Source organism: Arachis stenosperma, chromosome 4 (assembly GCF_014773155.1).
Source record: "Arachis stenosperma cultivar V10309 chromosome 4, arast.V10309.gnm1.PFL2, whole genome shotgun sequence".
Classification (NCBI taxonomy): Eukaryota; Viridiplantae; Streptophyta; class Magnoliopsida; order Fabales; family Fabaceae; genus Arachis; species Arachis stenosperma.
In genome coordinates, this window is record NC_080380.1 from 18,950,159 (window position 1) to 18,967,261 (window position 17,103).

At 33.7% G+C, this 17,103-nt stretch overlaps 1 protein-coding gene across 1 annotated transcript; it reads left to right on the forward strand.

The window, feature by feature from the left end:
• The first annotated feature begins 13,898 nt into the window (after positions 1–13,898).
• On the forward strand, positions 13,899–14,921 carry LOC130974733 (uncharacterized). Its single transcript, XM_057899588.1, has 2 exons — positions 13,899–14,078; positions 14,703–14,921. The coding sequence occupies exons 1-2, from the start codon at positions 13,899–13,901 to the stop codon at positions 14,919–14,921; spliced, it is 399 nt and encodes a 132-aa protein (XP_057755571.1).
• Positions 14,922–17,103: the final 2,182 nt, after the last annotated feature.

Here is a 17,103-nt window from a genome sequence, read left to right on the forward strand (position 1 = left end):
TGACGAGACAAAATTGGACTGGCAGATTCTTCATTTTCAACAGTTTTGGAATTTTCTTTACTTGTTCCATCCTCTTCACAATCTGAATCATTTTCCTTCACAATACTGGGAATTAAGTTAGAATCACAAAAGGTAACATGTATGGATTCCTCTATTGTCCTATGTTCTTTGAGATAAACTCTATAGGCCTTGCTTGTGGTGGAATATCCAACAAACATTCCTTCATAGGATTTTGGATCAAACTTTCCAAGATTTTCTTTATTATTAAGCACAAAGCATTTACATCCAAAAACATGAAAATACTTAAGATTGGGAGGGGTTCCTTTCCATAGCTCATAAGGAGTTTTCTTTAACCCTTTTCTAATGATTGTTCTATTCAAAATATAACATGCTGTGTTCACAGCTTCAGCCCATAAAAATTTGGGAATTTCATTATCACATAGCATGGCCCTAGTCATTTCTTGAAGGCTACGATTCCTTCTTTCAACCACCCCATTTTGTTGGGGGTTCTAGGGCATGAGAAATTGTGAGAAATTCCTAAGTCATCACAAAATTTTTCAAAATCCTGATTTTCAAATTCTCTTCCATGATCACTTCTCAAATGGGCAATTTTCAAATCTTTTTCATTTTGAATTTTCTTACAAAGGGTGGAGAAAGCATAAAATGCATCATTCTTATGAGCAAGGAAAAGTACCCAACCAAATCTAGAGTAATCATCAACCACCACAAGACCATAGTGTTTTCCTCCCAAACTTTGAGTTCTAGTAGGACCAAAAAGATCAATATGTAACATTTCTAATGGCCTTTTGGTTGAGATTCCATCTTTTAATTTAAAAGAGGATTTTACTTGTTTGCCCAATTGGCAAGCATCACAAGTAAGGTCCTTATCAAACTTGATGTTTGGAATTCCTCTAACCAAATTCCTTTTGACTAGCTTAGAAATTTGGTACATGCTAGCATGTCCCAACTTTCTATGCCAAAGCCATTTTTCAGATTCAAGAGAGGTGAAGCATGTTACATTTTGTTCCTTTAAATCCTCAAGAGTTAATCCATACACATTATTGCATCTTTTAGCTTCAAATAAAACATCCCCAATTTTCTCACAAACAACCAAACAAACAAACTTCTTAAAGATAACATCAAAACCTAAATCACACAGTTGACTAACACTAAGTAAGTTATGTTTCAAACCATTTACAAGAAGCACATCATTTATACAAGAAGAAAAGTTTTTACCAACTTTCCCAATAGCCACTATTTTTCCTTTTGCATCATCACCAAAGGTAACAAGTCCTCCATCATATTCATCAAGCTTTATGAAGAAGGTTGTCTTTCCGGTCATATGCCTAGAGCATCCGCTATCCATGTACCACATATTTTCCTTTTTCTTGGATGCTAGACAGACCTACAAAATAAACTCAAGTGACCTTAGGTATCCAAATTTTCTTGGATCCTTTCACGTTAAACCATCTCTTATGTCCCAAGTCATTGTAATCAAAAACAACTTTGTAAACTTTGTCACCAATCATTCTTTCACCAAAGAAGCATTGAACTGGAAAATGACCACTTCGGTTGCACATTCTACAAAATCTTGAAGTTGTGGTTTTGCTAAAGTGAGTTGGGTCTTGATATGTTACATCATTTGAAGATGAGGCAATATTTTCAAAATGTGATTTTTCAGATTTATAAAATCCCAACCCAGCTTTATCATAAAGAGGTTTTTGACTAGCCAAGATTTGGTTCAAATTTTCAGAACTTTGGGTGAACTTGGCTAAGTCATCTTTAAGTCTTTTAACCTCTTTGAGCAACTCTTCATTTTGCTTAAAACAGTTCACATATGCAAGAACAGAATGATCACTTTCACAGCTTCTAACTTGGGCTTTTAACTGCTTGTTTTCTTCCACAAGATCACAAGCAGTTTCGGCCTCTCTTAGTTTTTCTTTGAGGAAATCATTTTCAGCTTTAAGAATGAAATTTTGCTGTTCAAGATCTTGATTCTCAGCTAGAAAACATCTAATTTTTTCAGAAAGGTGATCTATCATGAGATGAAGGTCTTCAGTGTTAGAGTTTTGAAATGATACCTGATCTATCTCATTTGCCATGAGACAGTGCTGTGATTTAGTCTCAGACTCTTCATCATCATTGTCTGAGTCATTTTCCAGATCTTCCCATGTGGCCATCAGTCCCTTCTTCTTCACTCTTTTCGGCTTTTCTTCTTTTTTCAATTTGGGACAATCAGATTTGAAATGCCCCATTTCCTTGCAATTGAAACAGGTTATCTTGCTAAGATCTTTCTTTGTCCTCCTGAAGCTGCTACCTTTGCTTTTGAGCTTTGCCATTTTCCTGAATTTTTTTGCAAACAACACAAACTCATTTTCAGAAGAGTTATCACTGGATTCATCATCCAGAGGGTTAGTCACAGAAGAAAATGCAATTCCTTTCTTTTTTGAATCCTTTTTCAAATAGGAGTTTTCAAAGGCAAGTAAGTTTCCTCTCAAATCATCAAGTGTCATGGAATCTAAGTTACTACTATCAGGAATGATTAAGGCTTTTGTTTCCCACTCTTTTGTGAGACACCTCAACACTCTTCTCACTAGCACAGATTCTGAATGTGTGATTCCAAGAGCATCTAAGCCAACAGTGATAGCATTGAACCGTTCGAACAGTTCATCGATGGACTCTCCTTCCTTCATTGTAAACATTTCATATTCCCTGTTCAACATGTCTGTCCGAGTCTTCTTTACAATGGTAGTTCCTTCATGAGTGATTTGCAACTTGTCCCAGATTTCCTTTGCCGTTTTGCACCGTGATACTCGTCGGTACTCCTCAAAGCTGATAGCACAGTTGAGCAGATTGGTTGCCTTGGCATTCAACTCCACCGTCTTTCTATCTTCCTCGGTCCAGCTTGCTTCAGGTTTAAGAGAGACTACTCCTTGAGCATTTGTTGTAGTTGGAAATTTAGGACCTTCCAAGATGATCTTCCAAAGTCTATAATCCACAGCTTGTACAAATATCTTCATCCTCTCCTTCCAATAGGTATAATTTTTCCCATTGAAGAGGGGAGGTCTGTTGCTTGATTGACCTTCAGCCAGATTGTATGATAATACATTTGTGCCACTGTTTTCTGCCATGAGGATCTTTACTCCAAGCTGCAAAGCTTGATCTCTTTGAGACCAAGCTCTGATACCAATTGATGGTTTCAGTGGCTAAGAGAAGGGGGGTTGAATCTTAGCCCCTTTTTTTAAAGTTAACACTTGCTGACCTTCAGAAGAGACTTTTCTGTTTTTGCTCGTCACTGGACACGAGCAACTAAGTTTTGTCTCGTCCCTTGCCACGAGACTTTTTGTTTTGTCTCGTCACTTGGCACGAGATAATTCTGGCTTTTGCTCCTGTGTAGTTGAAAACAGAAATGGAGTAGAAAGAGAAGAAGATTGCACCAAGATATATCCTGGTTCGGCTGCTAAGTGCAGTGCAGCCTACATCCAGTCTCCATCACAAACATGATGGAATTTCACTATAATCAATCTGATTACAACTTGTAAAGTGCTAACCCAACTTACAAGGGGATTCCCACAGAATCATGATACACAACATAGATGAACAAAGGACCTCTAAGACATCTATGGCTTTTTCTTTTAATTTTGCACTCTCTGCCTTTTTCCGCTCTATGGCTTTTTCATTACAAACCTCACTTGTTTGCCTTTTTCCATGAGACTCAAGACATGACAAAATTAAACAGAAAAATACAAAACAGAAAACATTGAAGGAGAAGAAGAACTGCTAGCTTAGGTAGCTCTGAGAACTCTGTGCCTTGCACTCTCAAATCTTACTCCTTGCTTCAAACAGTGGTTGTTCCCCCTTTTTAAAAGAAAAGGAAAGCCTCCACACTTGAAGCCAAAATCGAACCAACTTTCTTCCTCCTTCAACAAACCGGTTCGGCCACATAGAGAGAGAAGAGATAACCATGCTAAACCCAACATGCAATTACCTCTAGTCCTTTCTTGATCATCACCCTTCATCAATCCGAGCTCTCCATCCTTGGCTTGCTCTCCAAGATGGATTTCTGGCCCTTGATGCCTCATGATGATGATGACTTCATCTGCTTCAATCTCTGCCTTCAACCATCACTTTGCCACTCTAGCTACTCCCTGTGGTGGTTGATCAGAATCGAAGACAAGCCATGCTTCAAGAATCTCCTTTTTGGCCGAATCTTCTTCTTCCCTTTTTGAGCATGAAAGGCTCATGATAGCTTCACCAAATCTAACCACATTTGGTAAGTATCTTAGCCACAGCTCACTTTTATTTTGGTGTGTTTTCTTGCCATCATTAGCTTGATGGTCTTGATGCATGCAACTCTTTCTTTTTCTTTGTTGAAGAGCACGGCGTCCATGGTTTACTGGACAAAGACCAAAGAGAGAAGAAGAAAGAGATGAGAGAGAGTAAAAGAAATCTGAAAGAAAAGCAATACAAATTGGTTGATCAAATTAATTAGGCATAGCTTGCTTTTACTTCCCTAACATAGAGTGGCGTGTAAGTCATAATAACCATCAATCACTTCAGCTGAATTTTTCTCTCTCATGTTCCCCATGCATTAATTAACAATGTAATAGATTTGAAATCCATCACATGGTTAATACTTGGTTCCGTTGGAAGCACTATGCTATCATTTTTCCTTTTGTTTCGGACCAAGAGTGGAAACATTCATCACTTGTGAGACTTGGGCTTGTAGTGTTGAGATTAAAACTGGCCCAATTGGTTAACATTTGCTTTCCTGATGAGTTGTGTAGCGGATCAAGCATAGGAAGCAAACAAGAAAGCATTTGATTGGGCTTGCAACATTAATATTTATTCTGGCCCAATTATAAAATTTCAGCCTTATAGTGTAAAGCATGCAACAAGGCTAATTATTGGGCTTAAGTCAGAAACACATTTTTCGGCCCATCATAAAATCTGCACAACAAAATTATTAATTAAACATATATGAATTAGGATTAAATTAATAATTTTGTATTTGAATATTTCAATAATGTTTGTTCATCATCAACATTTAAATAAGAGTTTTCCAAACTCATCACAGAGATTATCAAAGAATTGAAAAACTTCAGCACTAGGCTAATGGATTGATGCAATAACTATCCTTTAAATGACATCTTTATGATAAAGGGATTTAATTCTTTTCACGACATAGTAAGAGGTAGCACTGTCAAGTCCACTTGTTGGTTCATCAAGAAATAAGAGTGTTAAGGAGTCTTTTAAATACAAAGCAATTGTGATATCAAAAATACTTTGTAAATCAGAATTTAACACATGCAAGCAATGAAAACAAATCTAATAAGCATCGACATTAATGAAAGACAAGAACTGATGGGAAGAGGAATCAGAAAGAACATAGCGGTAAAACCTACGTTTAACTTTGTAAGAAAGCTCTTCGGAAATGAGGGCACCAAGTAGTGGAAACAGAGTATATCTTCTTCTTAGCCTCTTTCTCACTACATAGTTAGCAGAAAACTCAAAAATCAAAATAGGAGGAAAGAAAAAAGAAGCAAATTAGGCATTGAGAGTGAGAAAGAAAGACCTTCCAAGAACTTGAGCTAGTTGTTTCATATGCTATTGATATAAGCTTTCTCTTGATCCGATCTTGAATAATTCCATTAACCATATGAAATGAATAGTTTGATGAGGAAATAATTTTGCTACACTTGACCACCTTCATTTCCCCACACACCAGGCCTGAAAAACAACACATTACTGCATATGAAAATCATGTAAATATTTTAAAGCTCATACCTTTCAAGAAGAACCTCTGAATTTACATCACCTAGAGCAAGCTGAAACAAAGAACACAGTTTATTAACATCAACTGATATTTGCCAAAGTAATCAGATTTATGAGATGGTTTACGATATTGACAGGGCACAAAATTATTGCTGCTAATCTCATTCTAATCAGTCACGGAGTAATTTCAATCTATGTACTTAGCAGATTGCATTTCATGAACTGGTATTTATAGTTCCTTCAAATGAAAAATTCAAACAACAAATCTTCCAATTCCTTTTTCCAATTTAAGACTATGGTAATCTCTCCATCTTACCTCAGAAGCAGAACTACAGAAGGCACAATACATTATCTTCAACGCAAACTTTTAGCCATAACAATTAATGGAGCTACTTTCAAAACCAAATTCGAACCTTGAAGAAGATTCAAGAACAAAAATCTAAACCATAAAACAAAAGTGGAACAGATCGAGTTTTAGATGCAACAATAATGTATGAACATTTGAATTCAACAAAAATATATATTAATAGCAATTCCAAAATCTAAAATAGATAAAGACGTACATGTAGGTTTCAGATCTGGTGACATGACGACTCGACGAGGCTGTGAACGGCGAGGATGGATGGCGCGAGACAGAGAGAGACATAAGCTGAGAGGCAGCAGAGGGAGCTCGTGCAACGCGAGCAGCAGAGGAGGGAGCTCATGCGAGCGAGTGGCGGCGGTGGGAGCTCGTGCAAGTGAGTAGTGACAGAGGGAGCTCGTGCGACGTGTGCGGCGACAAAGCAGAAGCGACGGAGAAGTCACACTTGCCCTATTTTCAACTCGATTCAAAGAGAGAGGAGAAGAGCAAGTTTAAAGGAAGGATCGGAGAAGATGAATGGTGATTTTGTGTTGAATGAAGTTTCATCATGCTGTGTTTCATCGGTGCTTAACTTAATTCAAATTTGCGAGGGATTTATTAGATGTTACAGAGGGATTTTGTTATCACTAATAGTTTCAAATTTTAATTTCAATTTTATCGACAAAGTTACCGAGGGATGTTAAAATCTGTCGGTAAATTTTGTGAAAAAACTTTTCACTTTTTACCGAAAAAAAATCTGTCGAAAATTTATCGGTATTTTCGACAGTAAAATTCTGTCGAAAAAATCTGTCTGTAATCTATTATTTTTTAGTAGTGTCTGATTTTTTACAGACAGACTTCATTTGCCAATAAAAATTTCATTCGTAGTAATTTATTGATGAGTTTTTTACGTCAAAAACTTATCGATAGATTTTATCTCGCTATTACAAAAAATTCCTCAAAATTTTGAGACTTAGAATTTAATAGGTAACAAATTATTGATGACTTTTTTATCAATAATTTTTTAACTAACTGATTAACGGTTTAAAAAGAGAGAACTTTTTTATTTACTGACGAAAGATTTGTGTATCATTATAAAAAAAATCCTGATGAATTTTTGTTGGTAAAGATAACAGAATGTTTTTTTTTGTTTTTTATATTTTTCTTTTTCAAATAAATAATATATATTCGATCATACAAAAAAATAAAATAAATTTTAATTATCACTGTTCTAATCCATGTTCTAAATGAAAATTTGAAATTAAACGAAAATTAGAATATATTTAATAATTAAGTAAGCAAACAAGTTATTCAAGTTATCAAATACAATAGCCAAATTATCAAACTAAGAATACGTTAGTACCAAATATAAATAAGTAATAAGTGTTCTAGTACATAGTATCAACAACAATAATTAGCAAAGTCGTCTTTGTCCTTTTCGTCGTCCGACTCCATTGGGAGTAGTAGCGGTGGTAGTAAAATATCCCTTATCTTAATTTAAAATTTAAATAAAAACAAATATTAATATAATCGACTATACTAAGTATATATTAAAATTAATAATTAAAATTAATTACTAGTATAAAATATATGTTGAAATATAAAATACATATAAAAATGAATTAAACACACATGCATTTATAAATATTTTGTCTAGATTTTATTTTATAGATATCGATAGGAGATGTCGACTAAACTTGTATTAAGATCTCAATTTCAGAAACAGATACGACTCTCTTTTTATGAGTTGTTCTTACAATTTAGAGATCGTGTCTAATAGAAGTGTAAAAAAAAAAAATAATTATAGAAAAATAAGAAGTAAGAAAGAACAAGTGCGAAAAATAAAGAATTAAAAATTGCAAGACTTATATTAAAATGTGTAGAAATTGACAAGTACTTGAATAAAAATGACAAAATTTAAATAACAGAAAGAAAAAAATAAAATTAAAAAATGACTGAAAGAAAAATGGAGTCTCCCAATACTTACGTAGACTTGTGACTCTTGTTTTTGTGCGTCAATGACTAGGAATTTTTAGAGTGAGTGAATGTGTGAATGAATGGAAGTTCTCATAGCTTATTAAAACTAATTCTATTCATAGAGAAACAGTCTAAGATTATTCTTAGACTTTATGTAAACTTGCACTTTAAGTAATCTTGAACCTCAAGCAAATTTAGAGTTCAAGTAGTCTTGAACTTCAAATAATCTTAGATCTCAAGTAACCTTGGATGCTAAGTAGTTTTGAACTTCAAGCAAATTCAGACACCAAACATAAAGTAACTTGACCATCAACAAAGTCTAATTCATTTTTATTTTCTTCAATCATAGTATGCTTCATGCATATATGAGCCTTGACTTTAATTATTGAATTCTTTTCGATGTCAAATATTTGTGTGCCAAATTTTTTGTACAATATACATAAATAAATGGTAATTAATTTTAGTAGCTAATTTTTATGTAAAAATAATATTTTTGTAATATAATAATATGTCATGAAGTTAAAAATTTTTTAAATCTCTTATTTTGATTGTTCATAAAAGAAGTTTATTATTCTCTATTATGAGAATCTGATTATTTTGTTATATAAAAATTATGATTCTGAGCAACAAATTTTATTATTTTAATAATTAATATCCTATATTAAAAAGAATATTTAAATATAGGTAATATATAGTTAATTTTATGACTTATTTATGATAGAATATAATATTTTTGAAAACCAAATATAGTAAATACATTTTGTCTCGGACATACCTATGAGATACAATGGAAGAAGATAAGCATATGACACGACATTTGTAAATTATATGGTCGAGATTCTATTCAACTCAAATAACTATGACTAATACTGTAATACATACAAAGGGACCGAATCGGATCATATTCCTTATCTCTTTTTTCGATTACTTTTAATTCAATAATTTATTTTAGGCGAAGTCTCTGGTGTAGAAGGTGCTGTGCTTTCTACATGTGTAGACATGGCGTGGTCGCTAGCAGCTTGTGACAAGTGTATGAGTTGAGGGACAGATGTGACATGTTGCAGTATTGGTCTCCTCTCATGTTTAAGTCTACTGCTAACATGACGTGATATGAAAATATTGTTAGCTTCTGTAATTACTAATTACATTAACGATAGTTTTTTTTTTTTGGAATGGTAGTTAATTAGTGTGAGATGAAGTTGGACCTAGTTTTGTTGGAATTTTTTAACTTTTGAAATGACTATGGTAGTGAAACAATAGAATAAAGAAACATGACAAATTTATTAACGGACTAAAACATTAATGAACTTAAAAATATAATTTAAAAAATTCATTCTAAAATTTAAAAGAAAAAGACAAGTTTAGACTTTTGCTTTTAAATAAAAAACATATAAATACATACCCAAAAAAATATTTTATAACATTAATTATTGTGCAATAAAATTTTAATATTAAAAAATTTATATACATTTTATTTTGATTTTAAAATATAAAATACTTAAATTAAAAAAATGATTACAAAATATTATTATGTACTCCTCTATCATTCAGTATAATAATAAAATAATAATGATGGTTCATAAACCCAAATTAAATTCTTATACCGAAAATTTAACTAATTCAATTTAACTGATTAAAATTTTTTTAGTCTATTTATTTTAATAAAAACATCGTAAAATGATACATAGATATTGAATCAACAAAATACAACAAGATAGTGGAGCAAAATAAAATAAAATAAAACATATAAAATGTTATATCTTCTAGCCGTTTATAATGGTATTCAATTTTTACATAAATATTTATACATTATAGAAATTTATGATTGTAATTAATTTTCACATACATTTTTATGCTATATAGCGATTTATGTATAAATTTTGAAACATCTACACTCTATAGCAGAATATTGATACTTTCTAAAATTTATATAATTATATAATTCATACATTTCGTTTTCTATATACTAACGAGTTAACCCTAAAATAGTTCATGAGATTGGTGCTGTGCATTAAAATCATTCTTAAGGATGTTATTTGTGCAATTAGAATTTCAGGAATGATTTTAATGCACAATACTAATCTCATGGACTATTTTAGGATTTAGCTCTTTAGTATATAGAAAATGAAATGTATGAATTATATAATTATATAAATTTTAGAAAGTATCAATATTCTGCTATAGGGTGTAGATGTTTCAAAATTTATACATAAATCGCTATATAGCGTAAAAATGTATATGAAAATTAATTACTATCATAAACCCCTATAATGTGTAAATATTTATGTAAAAATTGAATACCATTATAAATGGCCAGAGGATATAATATTTTATGTGTTTTATTTTATCTTCTTTTACTTCACTATCTTATTGTATCTCGTTGATTTAATATTTATGTATCATTTTACGATATTTTTATTAAAATAAATAGAATAAAAAGTTTTAATCAATTAAATTAAATTAGTTAAATTTTTGATATGATAAGAATTTAATTTGAGTTTATGAATCATCATTATTATTATATTATTATATTAAATGATAAAGGAGTGCATAATAATATTTTGTAATTATTTTTATAATTTAAGTATTTTATATTTTAAAATTAAAATAAATATGTATATAAATTTTTAATACATTAAAATTTCATTGCACAATAATTAATGTTATAAAATATTTTTTTTGGTATGTATTTATATGTTTTTTATTTAAAAACAGAAGTCTAAACTTGCTTTTTTCCCTTAAATTTTAGAATGATTTTCTTAAATTATATTTTTAAGTTCACTAATATTTTAGTCCCTTAATAAACTTGTCATGTTTTTTTATTCCATTGTTTTACTATGGTAGCAAATTGAGCTCCACTAGTTTTCCCTAGTCATTCCAAAAATTAAAAAATCCCAACAAAACTAGGCCCAACTTTATCTCACACTAATTAACTACCGTTAATCTCATGTCCAAAAAAATTACCGTTAATGTAATTAGTAATTACAGAAGCTAATAACATTTTCATATCACATCATGAGAGGAGACTAATACTACAACATGTCACATCTGTCCCCCAATTTATACACTTGTCACAAGCTGCTAGCGACCACGTCATGTCTACACATATAGAAAGCACAGTACCTTCTACACCATAGACTTGGCCTTCATTTTAATTCTACTTTTGAATTATCAAAGAAAGTATAATCCTTGTTTTCTTGATTCCATGAATACGTGTTCGCACCAAGCTAAAATTTTTCAATAAATAAATGTTTATTATTTCAAAAGTTTTTGAGATGAATTATTCTTTTGTAAGGAGATTAAAATTTATCATGTAATAATATTTTTAAAATTTAATTATTTTATAATAAAATTGGTTAAAAAATTATTTGTTTTGATTTGTATATTATAAATTTTATTAAAAGTGATAGAAGTATCAATTTGTGACAAAAATAATTTTTGAAAATTTAAACAATAATAAAAAATTATTAAAGACCAAAATCTCAGCTATGAGCTTTTTTTTTCTCGTGGTAGTTGTATGTTATAGTAAATTTTAGAAGGTTAAATTTAATGGTGTTTGTATAGATTTTTGGAGTGTTAAAAAATGATCTAGATGGTTATGAAAGATTCTAGAATGTGCTAAAAAGTCCTAGAATATCCTAAAAGCTTTTAGAAAACTTTGGAATGTCAGAATATTCTAGAAGAGTGTGGATGTATATAAAAGTATAAAGAGTAGTATGGAATAATCTAGAAGTATTTAAAAAATGTGGTAGGATAGATATTTGTAGTAAAGGTTCTGGATGATCAATCTAGACCGTTGATTAGATTTAATCCTAACCATCAATTGAGGAGGTGGATGTCTATAAATAGGTAGAGTTTGTGTGTGTAAGTCATTTGTAATATACACTTGAGAAATAAAGTGTTCTTTCTCCTAAAACTTTATTTCTCTTGTGTTCTTAGCTTTCTTGTTAAATACTGAGAATTAGGCTGACTTGATCTTAACTTAAGAGGTTGAGTAAGTTCAAGTGTCGGCACGGTAGCGTTGAAGTGTGCCCAAGGTCGTGATAATTTGGTATCAGAGCAAGGTTCAAAAGGGAGCACAAATGGTTTGTGGATATGGCTTCTAGTGTAACCATGGAACATGTTGAGTCTCAAAGGAGAAAGGATGCTATTTCTTCTCAATGGGGAGGCAAGAAGGACCATTTTTCAAGTGAGCCTAGAAATAAGGACTCTAACTTCTTAGAAGAGGAAATTTCTATGATGGAGAATATTCTATCCTTTATGGATGAGCACTTCCAAAGGATAGAATATGACAAGGAGACCCTCGAGGCTCACATGTTAGGAGAACTAGATGCTTTCAAATAAAGCATGCTCCAAATCTAATAGAAGCTTGAGAATTCCTTGAAACTATTCGAGGAAGTTCGAGTTTGGTTCAAGGAGGCAAAATTCTGACAAACCATTATAAGGGAGACAACAAAGATTGACCTCCCAAAGCCAAAGAAATTCAAGGGCGTGAGAGACACTCAAGAGGTGAAGAACTTTCTGTAGCAAATGGAGAGGTATTTCGAATGTCAAGGAGTGGTCGAAGAAGTAATAAAGGTACGCACTGCAGCTCTCTACCTTTTTGATAATGCTACTTTATGGTGGAAGAAAAAGTGTGTAGATATGGAAAAGGGTACTTGCAACATATCCACATTGAAAGATTTTAAAAGGGAGTTCAAAAGACAATTCTTCCCTGAGAATGTGGTCTATGAAGCAAGAAAGAAGTTGAGTGAGTTGAAGTACAAGAGTACGATTAGCGACTACGTAAGGGAGTTCATTGTTCTTACGCTTCAAATCCCCAACTTAGCATCAGAGGATGCGTTGTTCTTCTTCATTGATGGACTCCAACCTTGGACAAAGCAAGAATTATGAAGAAAAAATGTTAACGATGTCCACGAAGCTATCGTGGTGGTCAAATCACTCACTGATTATCATTAGGGAGACTCTAAACCCAACTCTTCCTCCAAGCCTAGTTTTACTAAAGATGAAAAAGACAAGGGAAAGAGTTTCTTAATCAAGAAGGAAAGGAAGTACTCTTCAAAGAAAGAGTACGAGGAAAAGAAGAAGGCTTTCGTGCCCAAAACAGGATGTTTTGTGAGCAAGGGACCACACAAAATGAAGGATTGTCCCAAGTTAGGAACTTTGGCATCTATCCCCGAGGAACGAGAGGCTCAATCGCAAGTAACTGAGTGTGTAAGATCTGTCTAACTCATGAATGATGCGAAGGGCAAAAAGGCAAGCACTGCAAAAAAGAAAGGCTTGATGTATGTCAAAGCTTTTTTTTATCAATGAAAAACCCATCATGGCTATGATCGATATCGGTGCTACACACAACTTCATTACGCCTGATGAAGAAAAGAGGCTTGGGTTGAAGATCACCGAAAAGAATGGCTGACTCAAAACCGTGAATACCAAGGGTAAACACCTTAAAGAAGTAGCAAAAGGGATTGAGATGACTCTTGGTTCTTGGAAGGGTCCTGTTGATTTTTCAGTAGCACCCGTGGACGTTTTCAAAATAGACATTGGGTTCAGTTTGTAGACGAAGGCAAATATAACACCCATGCCATACTGTGACATAGTATGCGTCATGGAGAAAGGATTTTCATACATGGTATCTACAGTCTCTAAAGTTGTAGGACCACCGATGCTCTCTGTTATGCAACTCAAGAAAGGGTTCAAGAAGGAAGAAATTACATATTTGGCTCTATTACAAGAGGAGTCAACATTTGAAAGAGAAGACATTCCTCCTTAAATCAAAGAAGTCCTTGAATAAAATAAGGATACGATGCCTCTCGAATTGCCAAAGCAACTACCACGTAAGAGGAAAGTTGATCATAAAATTAAATTAGAGTTAGGAGTGAAGCCGCCTGCCTCAGCACCTTATAGGATGGCACCGGCAGAATTTGAAGAATTGAAGAAACAACTCAAGAATTTGCTAGATGTTGGATTCATCCATCCATCTAAGGCACATTATGGCGCATCAGTCTTGTTCTAAAAGAAGCATGATGATTCGTTAAGACTATGCATCAACTATCGAGCACTTAACAAGGTAACAATCAAGAACAAATATCCTATTCCTTTGATAGCCGATTTGTTTGATCAACTTGGTAGAGCTAAGTGGTTCACAAAGCTGAATTTGAGGTTAGGATGTCACTAAGTGAGGATTTTCGATAGTGATGAGGCTAATACCACATGTGTCACAAGGTATGGATCGTATGAGTGATTGGTGATGTCTTTTGGCTTAACCAATGCTCCTGCAACCTTTTGTACCTTGATGATCGATATCTTTTGTCCTTATCTTGATCGTTTTGTAGTAGTCTACTTAGATGATATTATTGTCTATAGCAATACCTTGAAAGAAGATGTAGAACACTTACGAACCGTGTTCAAGATCTTGCAAGAGAATAACCTATATGTGAAGAAGGAAAAGTGTTCCTTTGCAAAGGACAAAATCTACTTCTTGGGACGCATCATTAAAGATAAAACTCTCTGCATGGATTAAGGGAAGGTGAAAGTTATCAAAGAGCGGGAGCCACCAAACAAAGTATTTGAATTAAGGTCATTCCTTAGGTTGGCTAATTACTATCAGAAGTTTATCAACGGATACTCCACCAAGGCTGCACCATTAACTGATCTTCTCAAGAAGAATCACTCGTGGGAAGAAGAACAAGAACTAGCACTGTCCAACTACTCAAAGGTGTTTGAAGTCTACACTAATGCTTCTAACTATGCTATTGGAGGGGTTCTGATGCAAGAAGGACATTCTATTGCCTTTGAGAGTCACAAGTTGAATGATACAGAGAGATAATATACCATCCAAGAGAAGGAGATTACTGCCATGGAGCATTGTTTGAGAACTTGGCATCACTACTTGCTTAGTTCACACTGCATCGTCATGACAGACAATGTGGCTACAAGCTACTTCCAAACTTAGAAGAAGTTAAGCCCCAAACAAGCTAGGTGGCAAAATTTATTAGCTGAGTTTGATTTTGAATTTGAATACAAGCCTGGCAAGACTAATGTGATAGCAGATGCGCTGAACCGCACGACTAAGTTGGCAGTCATTTCCATGGTTGAAGAAGATATTTTTTTATACCATCAAAGAAGGGTAACATCATGATCCATTAGTCAAGAAGTTGGTAGAATTGGATAAAGAACTAAACGATTTGGGCTAGAAGACGATCTTCTCTACACCAAAAGGAGAAGACTATATGTTCCTAAGTGAAAAAATCTAAGGAGAAAGCAAGTGAAGAAATGCCACGAGACTAAATGGGCTGGTCATAAAGGTCAATGAAGGACCTTAACACTTATTGAATCTTCCTATCATTGGCCTCAAATGAAGGATGAAGTGGAGGGTTATGTGAAGACTTGCCTTATGTGCCAACAAGATGAGATTGAAAACAAGAGACCAAGTGGATTGTTGAAACCTTTGCCGCCGCCAGAGTGATCGTGAAAAAGTGTATCTTTGGATTTTATCTCTGTCTTACCAAGTTTGAAGGGTTTAGATCTATCCTTGTGGTAGTGGATCGAATTTCAAAATATGATACCTTTATACGTGTTCCTACCGATTGCATTGCAGAGGAAACAGCACGACTATTATTCAAGAATGTGGTAAAGTACTAGAGATTTCCTAAGAGCATCATCAGCGATCGAGATCCACGCCTCACAGGACGACTATGAACAGAGTTGTTCAAACTTCTTAGATGAGAACTTCACCTTTTAACAAGCTTCCATCCTCAAACTGATGGGCAGATGGAGAGAGTGAATGTCTTACTCGAGTGTTACTTGAGACATTTTATAAGCGTTAATCAGAAGGATTGGATAAAACTCCTAGATATTGCTCAGTTCTCATACAATCTGCAAAGGAATGAGTCCACAGGGAAGAGTCCATTCAAGATTATGACTAGACAACAGCTACTTACAAATCGCTCTCTTTCTTCCAATTACTCAGGGAAGAGCCCTGGAGCTTATCATATGATTAAGTCATGGGAAGAACAAGTAGATGTCACTCGTTCTTACCTCGACAAAGCAGCAAAGAGGATGAAGAAATGTGCATATAAGAAGAAGAGGCATGCAAGCTATCAAGTGGGAGATGAGGTAATGTTTAAAATTTTTCCATAACAATTCAAAGCCTTTTTAAAGGTCCATAAGGACTTAATTCGCAAATACGAAGGGCCATTTGAGATCATTGGGCATGTTGGAGAGATTGCTTACAAAGTACAACTCCCTCTCTCTACGAAGATCCATCCTGTCTTCCATGTGAGTATGCTTAAACCATATCATGGAGATCGAGAAAAACCAAGTAGAGGTGACTCGAATCGTGCTCCACCCATAGTGATTAGATCCTTTGATAAAGAAATCGAAGAGATCTTAATTAATCGCATTGTGAGACGCAAAGTAGTATCACCAAGTATCCAATACTTAATCAAGTGGAAAGGACTCCTAATACCCGAAGCTAGATAGGAAGCTCGTGAAGATCTGTGGTATTTTCAATAATACCTAGATCGCTATCATGAACAGAATGTAACGAGGACATCTGCGCAATAAGTGGGGGAGAATGTCACAGTAAATTTTAGAAGGTTAAATTTAATGGTATTTGTATAGTTTTCTGGAGTGTTTGAGAATGTTCTAGATGGTTTTGGAACGTTCTAGAATATCTTAGAAGGTCCCAGGATACCCTAGAAGATTCTAGAAGACTCTAGAAGGTCATAGAATATTCTAGAAGAGTGTGGATGTATATAGAAGTATAAAGAGTAGAATAATCTAGAAGCATTTAGAGAAATATAGTAGGATAGATATTTATAATGAAGGTTCTGGATTATCAATCAGGACCGATTAATTAGATTTAATCCTAACCATCAATTGACGAGGTGGATGGTTATAAATAGGGATGAGAGTTAGAATTTGTGTGTGTGAGTCATTTGCAATGTTCTAAAAATAGGTTCGGACCGGCCGGTCGAACCGTGAACCAGACACAAAAACGATTCGGA

Excerpts from the sequence above, each read along its gene's own strand:
- LOC130974733 (XM_057899588.1), top strand. The coding sequence starts at position 13,899 with ATGCCTCTCGAATTGCCAAAGCAACTACCACGTAAGAGGAAAGTTGAT. Across the intron at positions 14,079-14,702 it reads GATTCATCCATCCATCTAAG|AAGTTTATCAACGGATACTC; the intron begins GCACATTATGGC and ends AATTACTATCAG.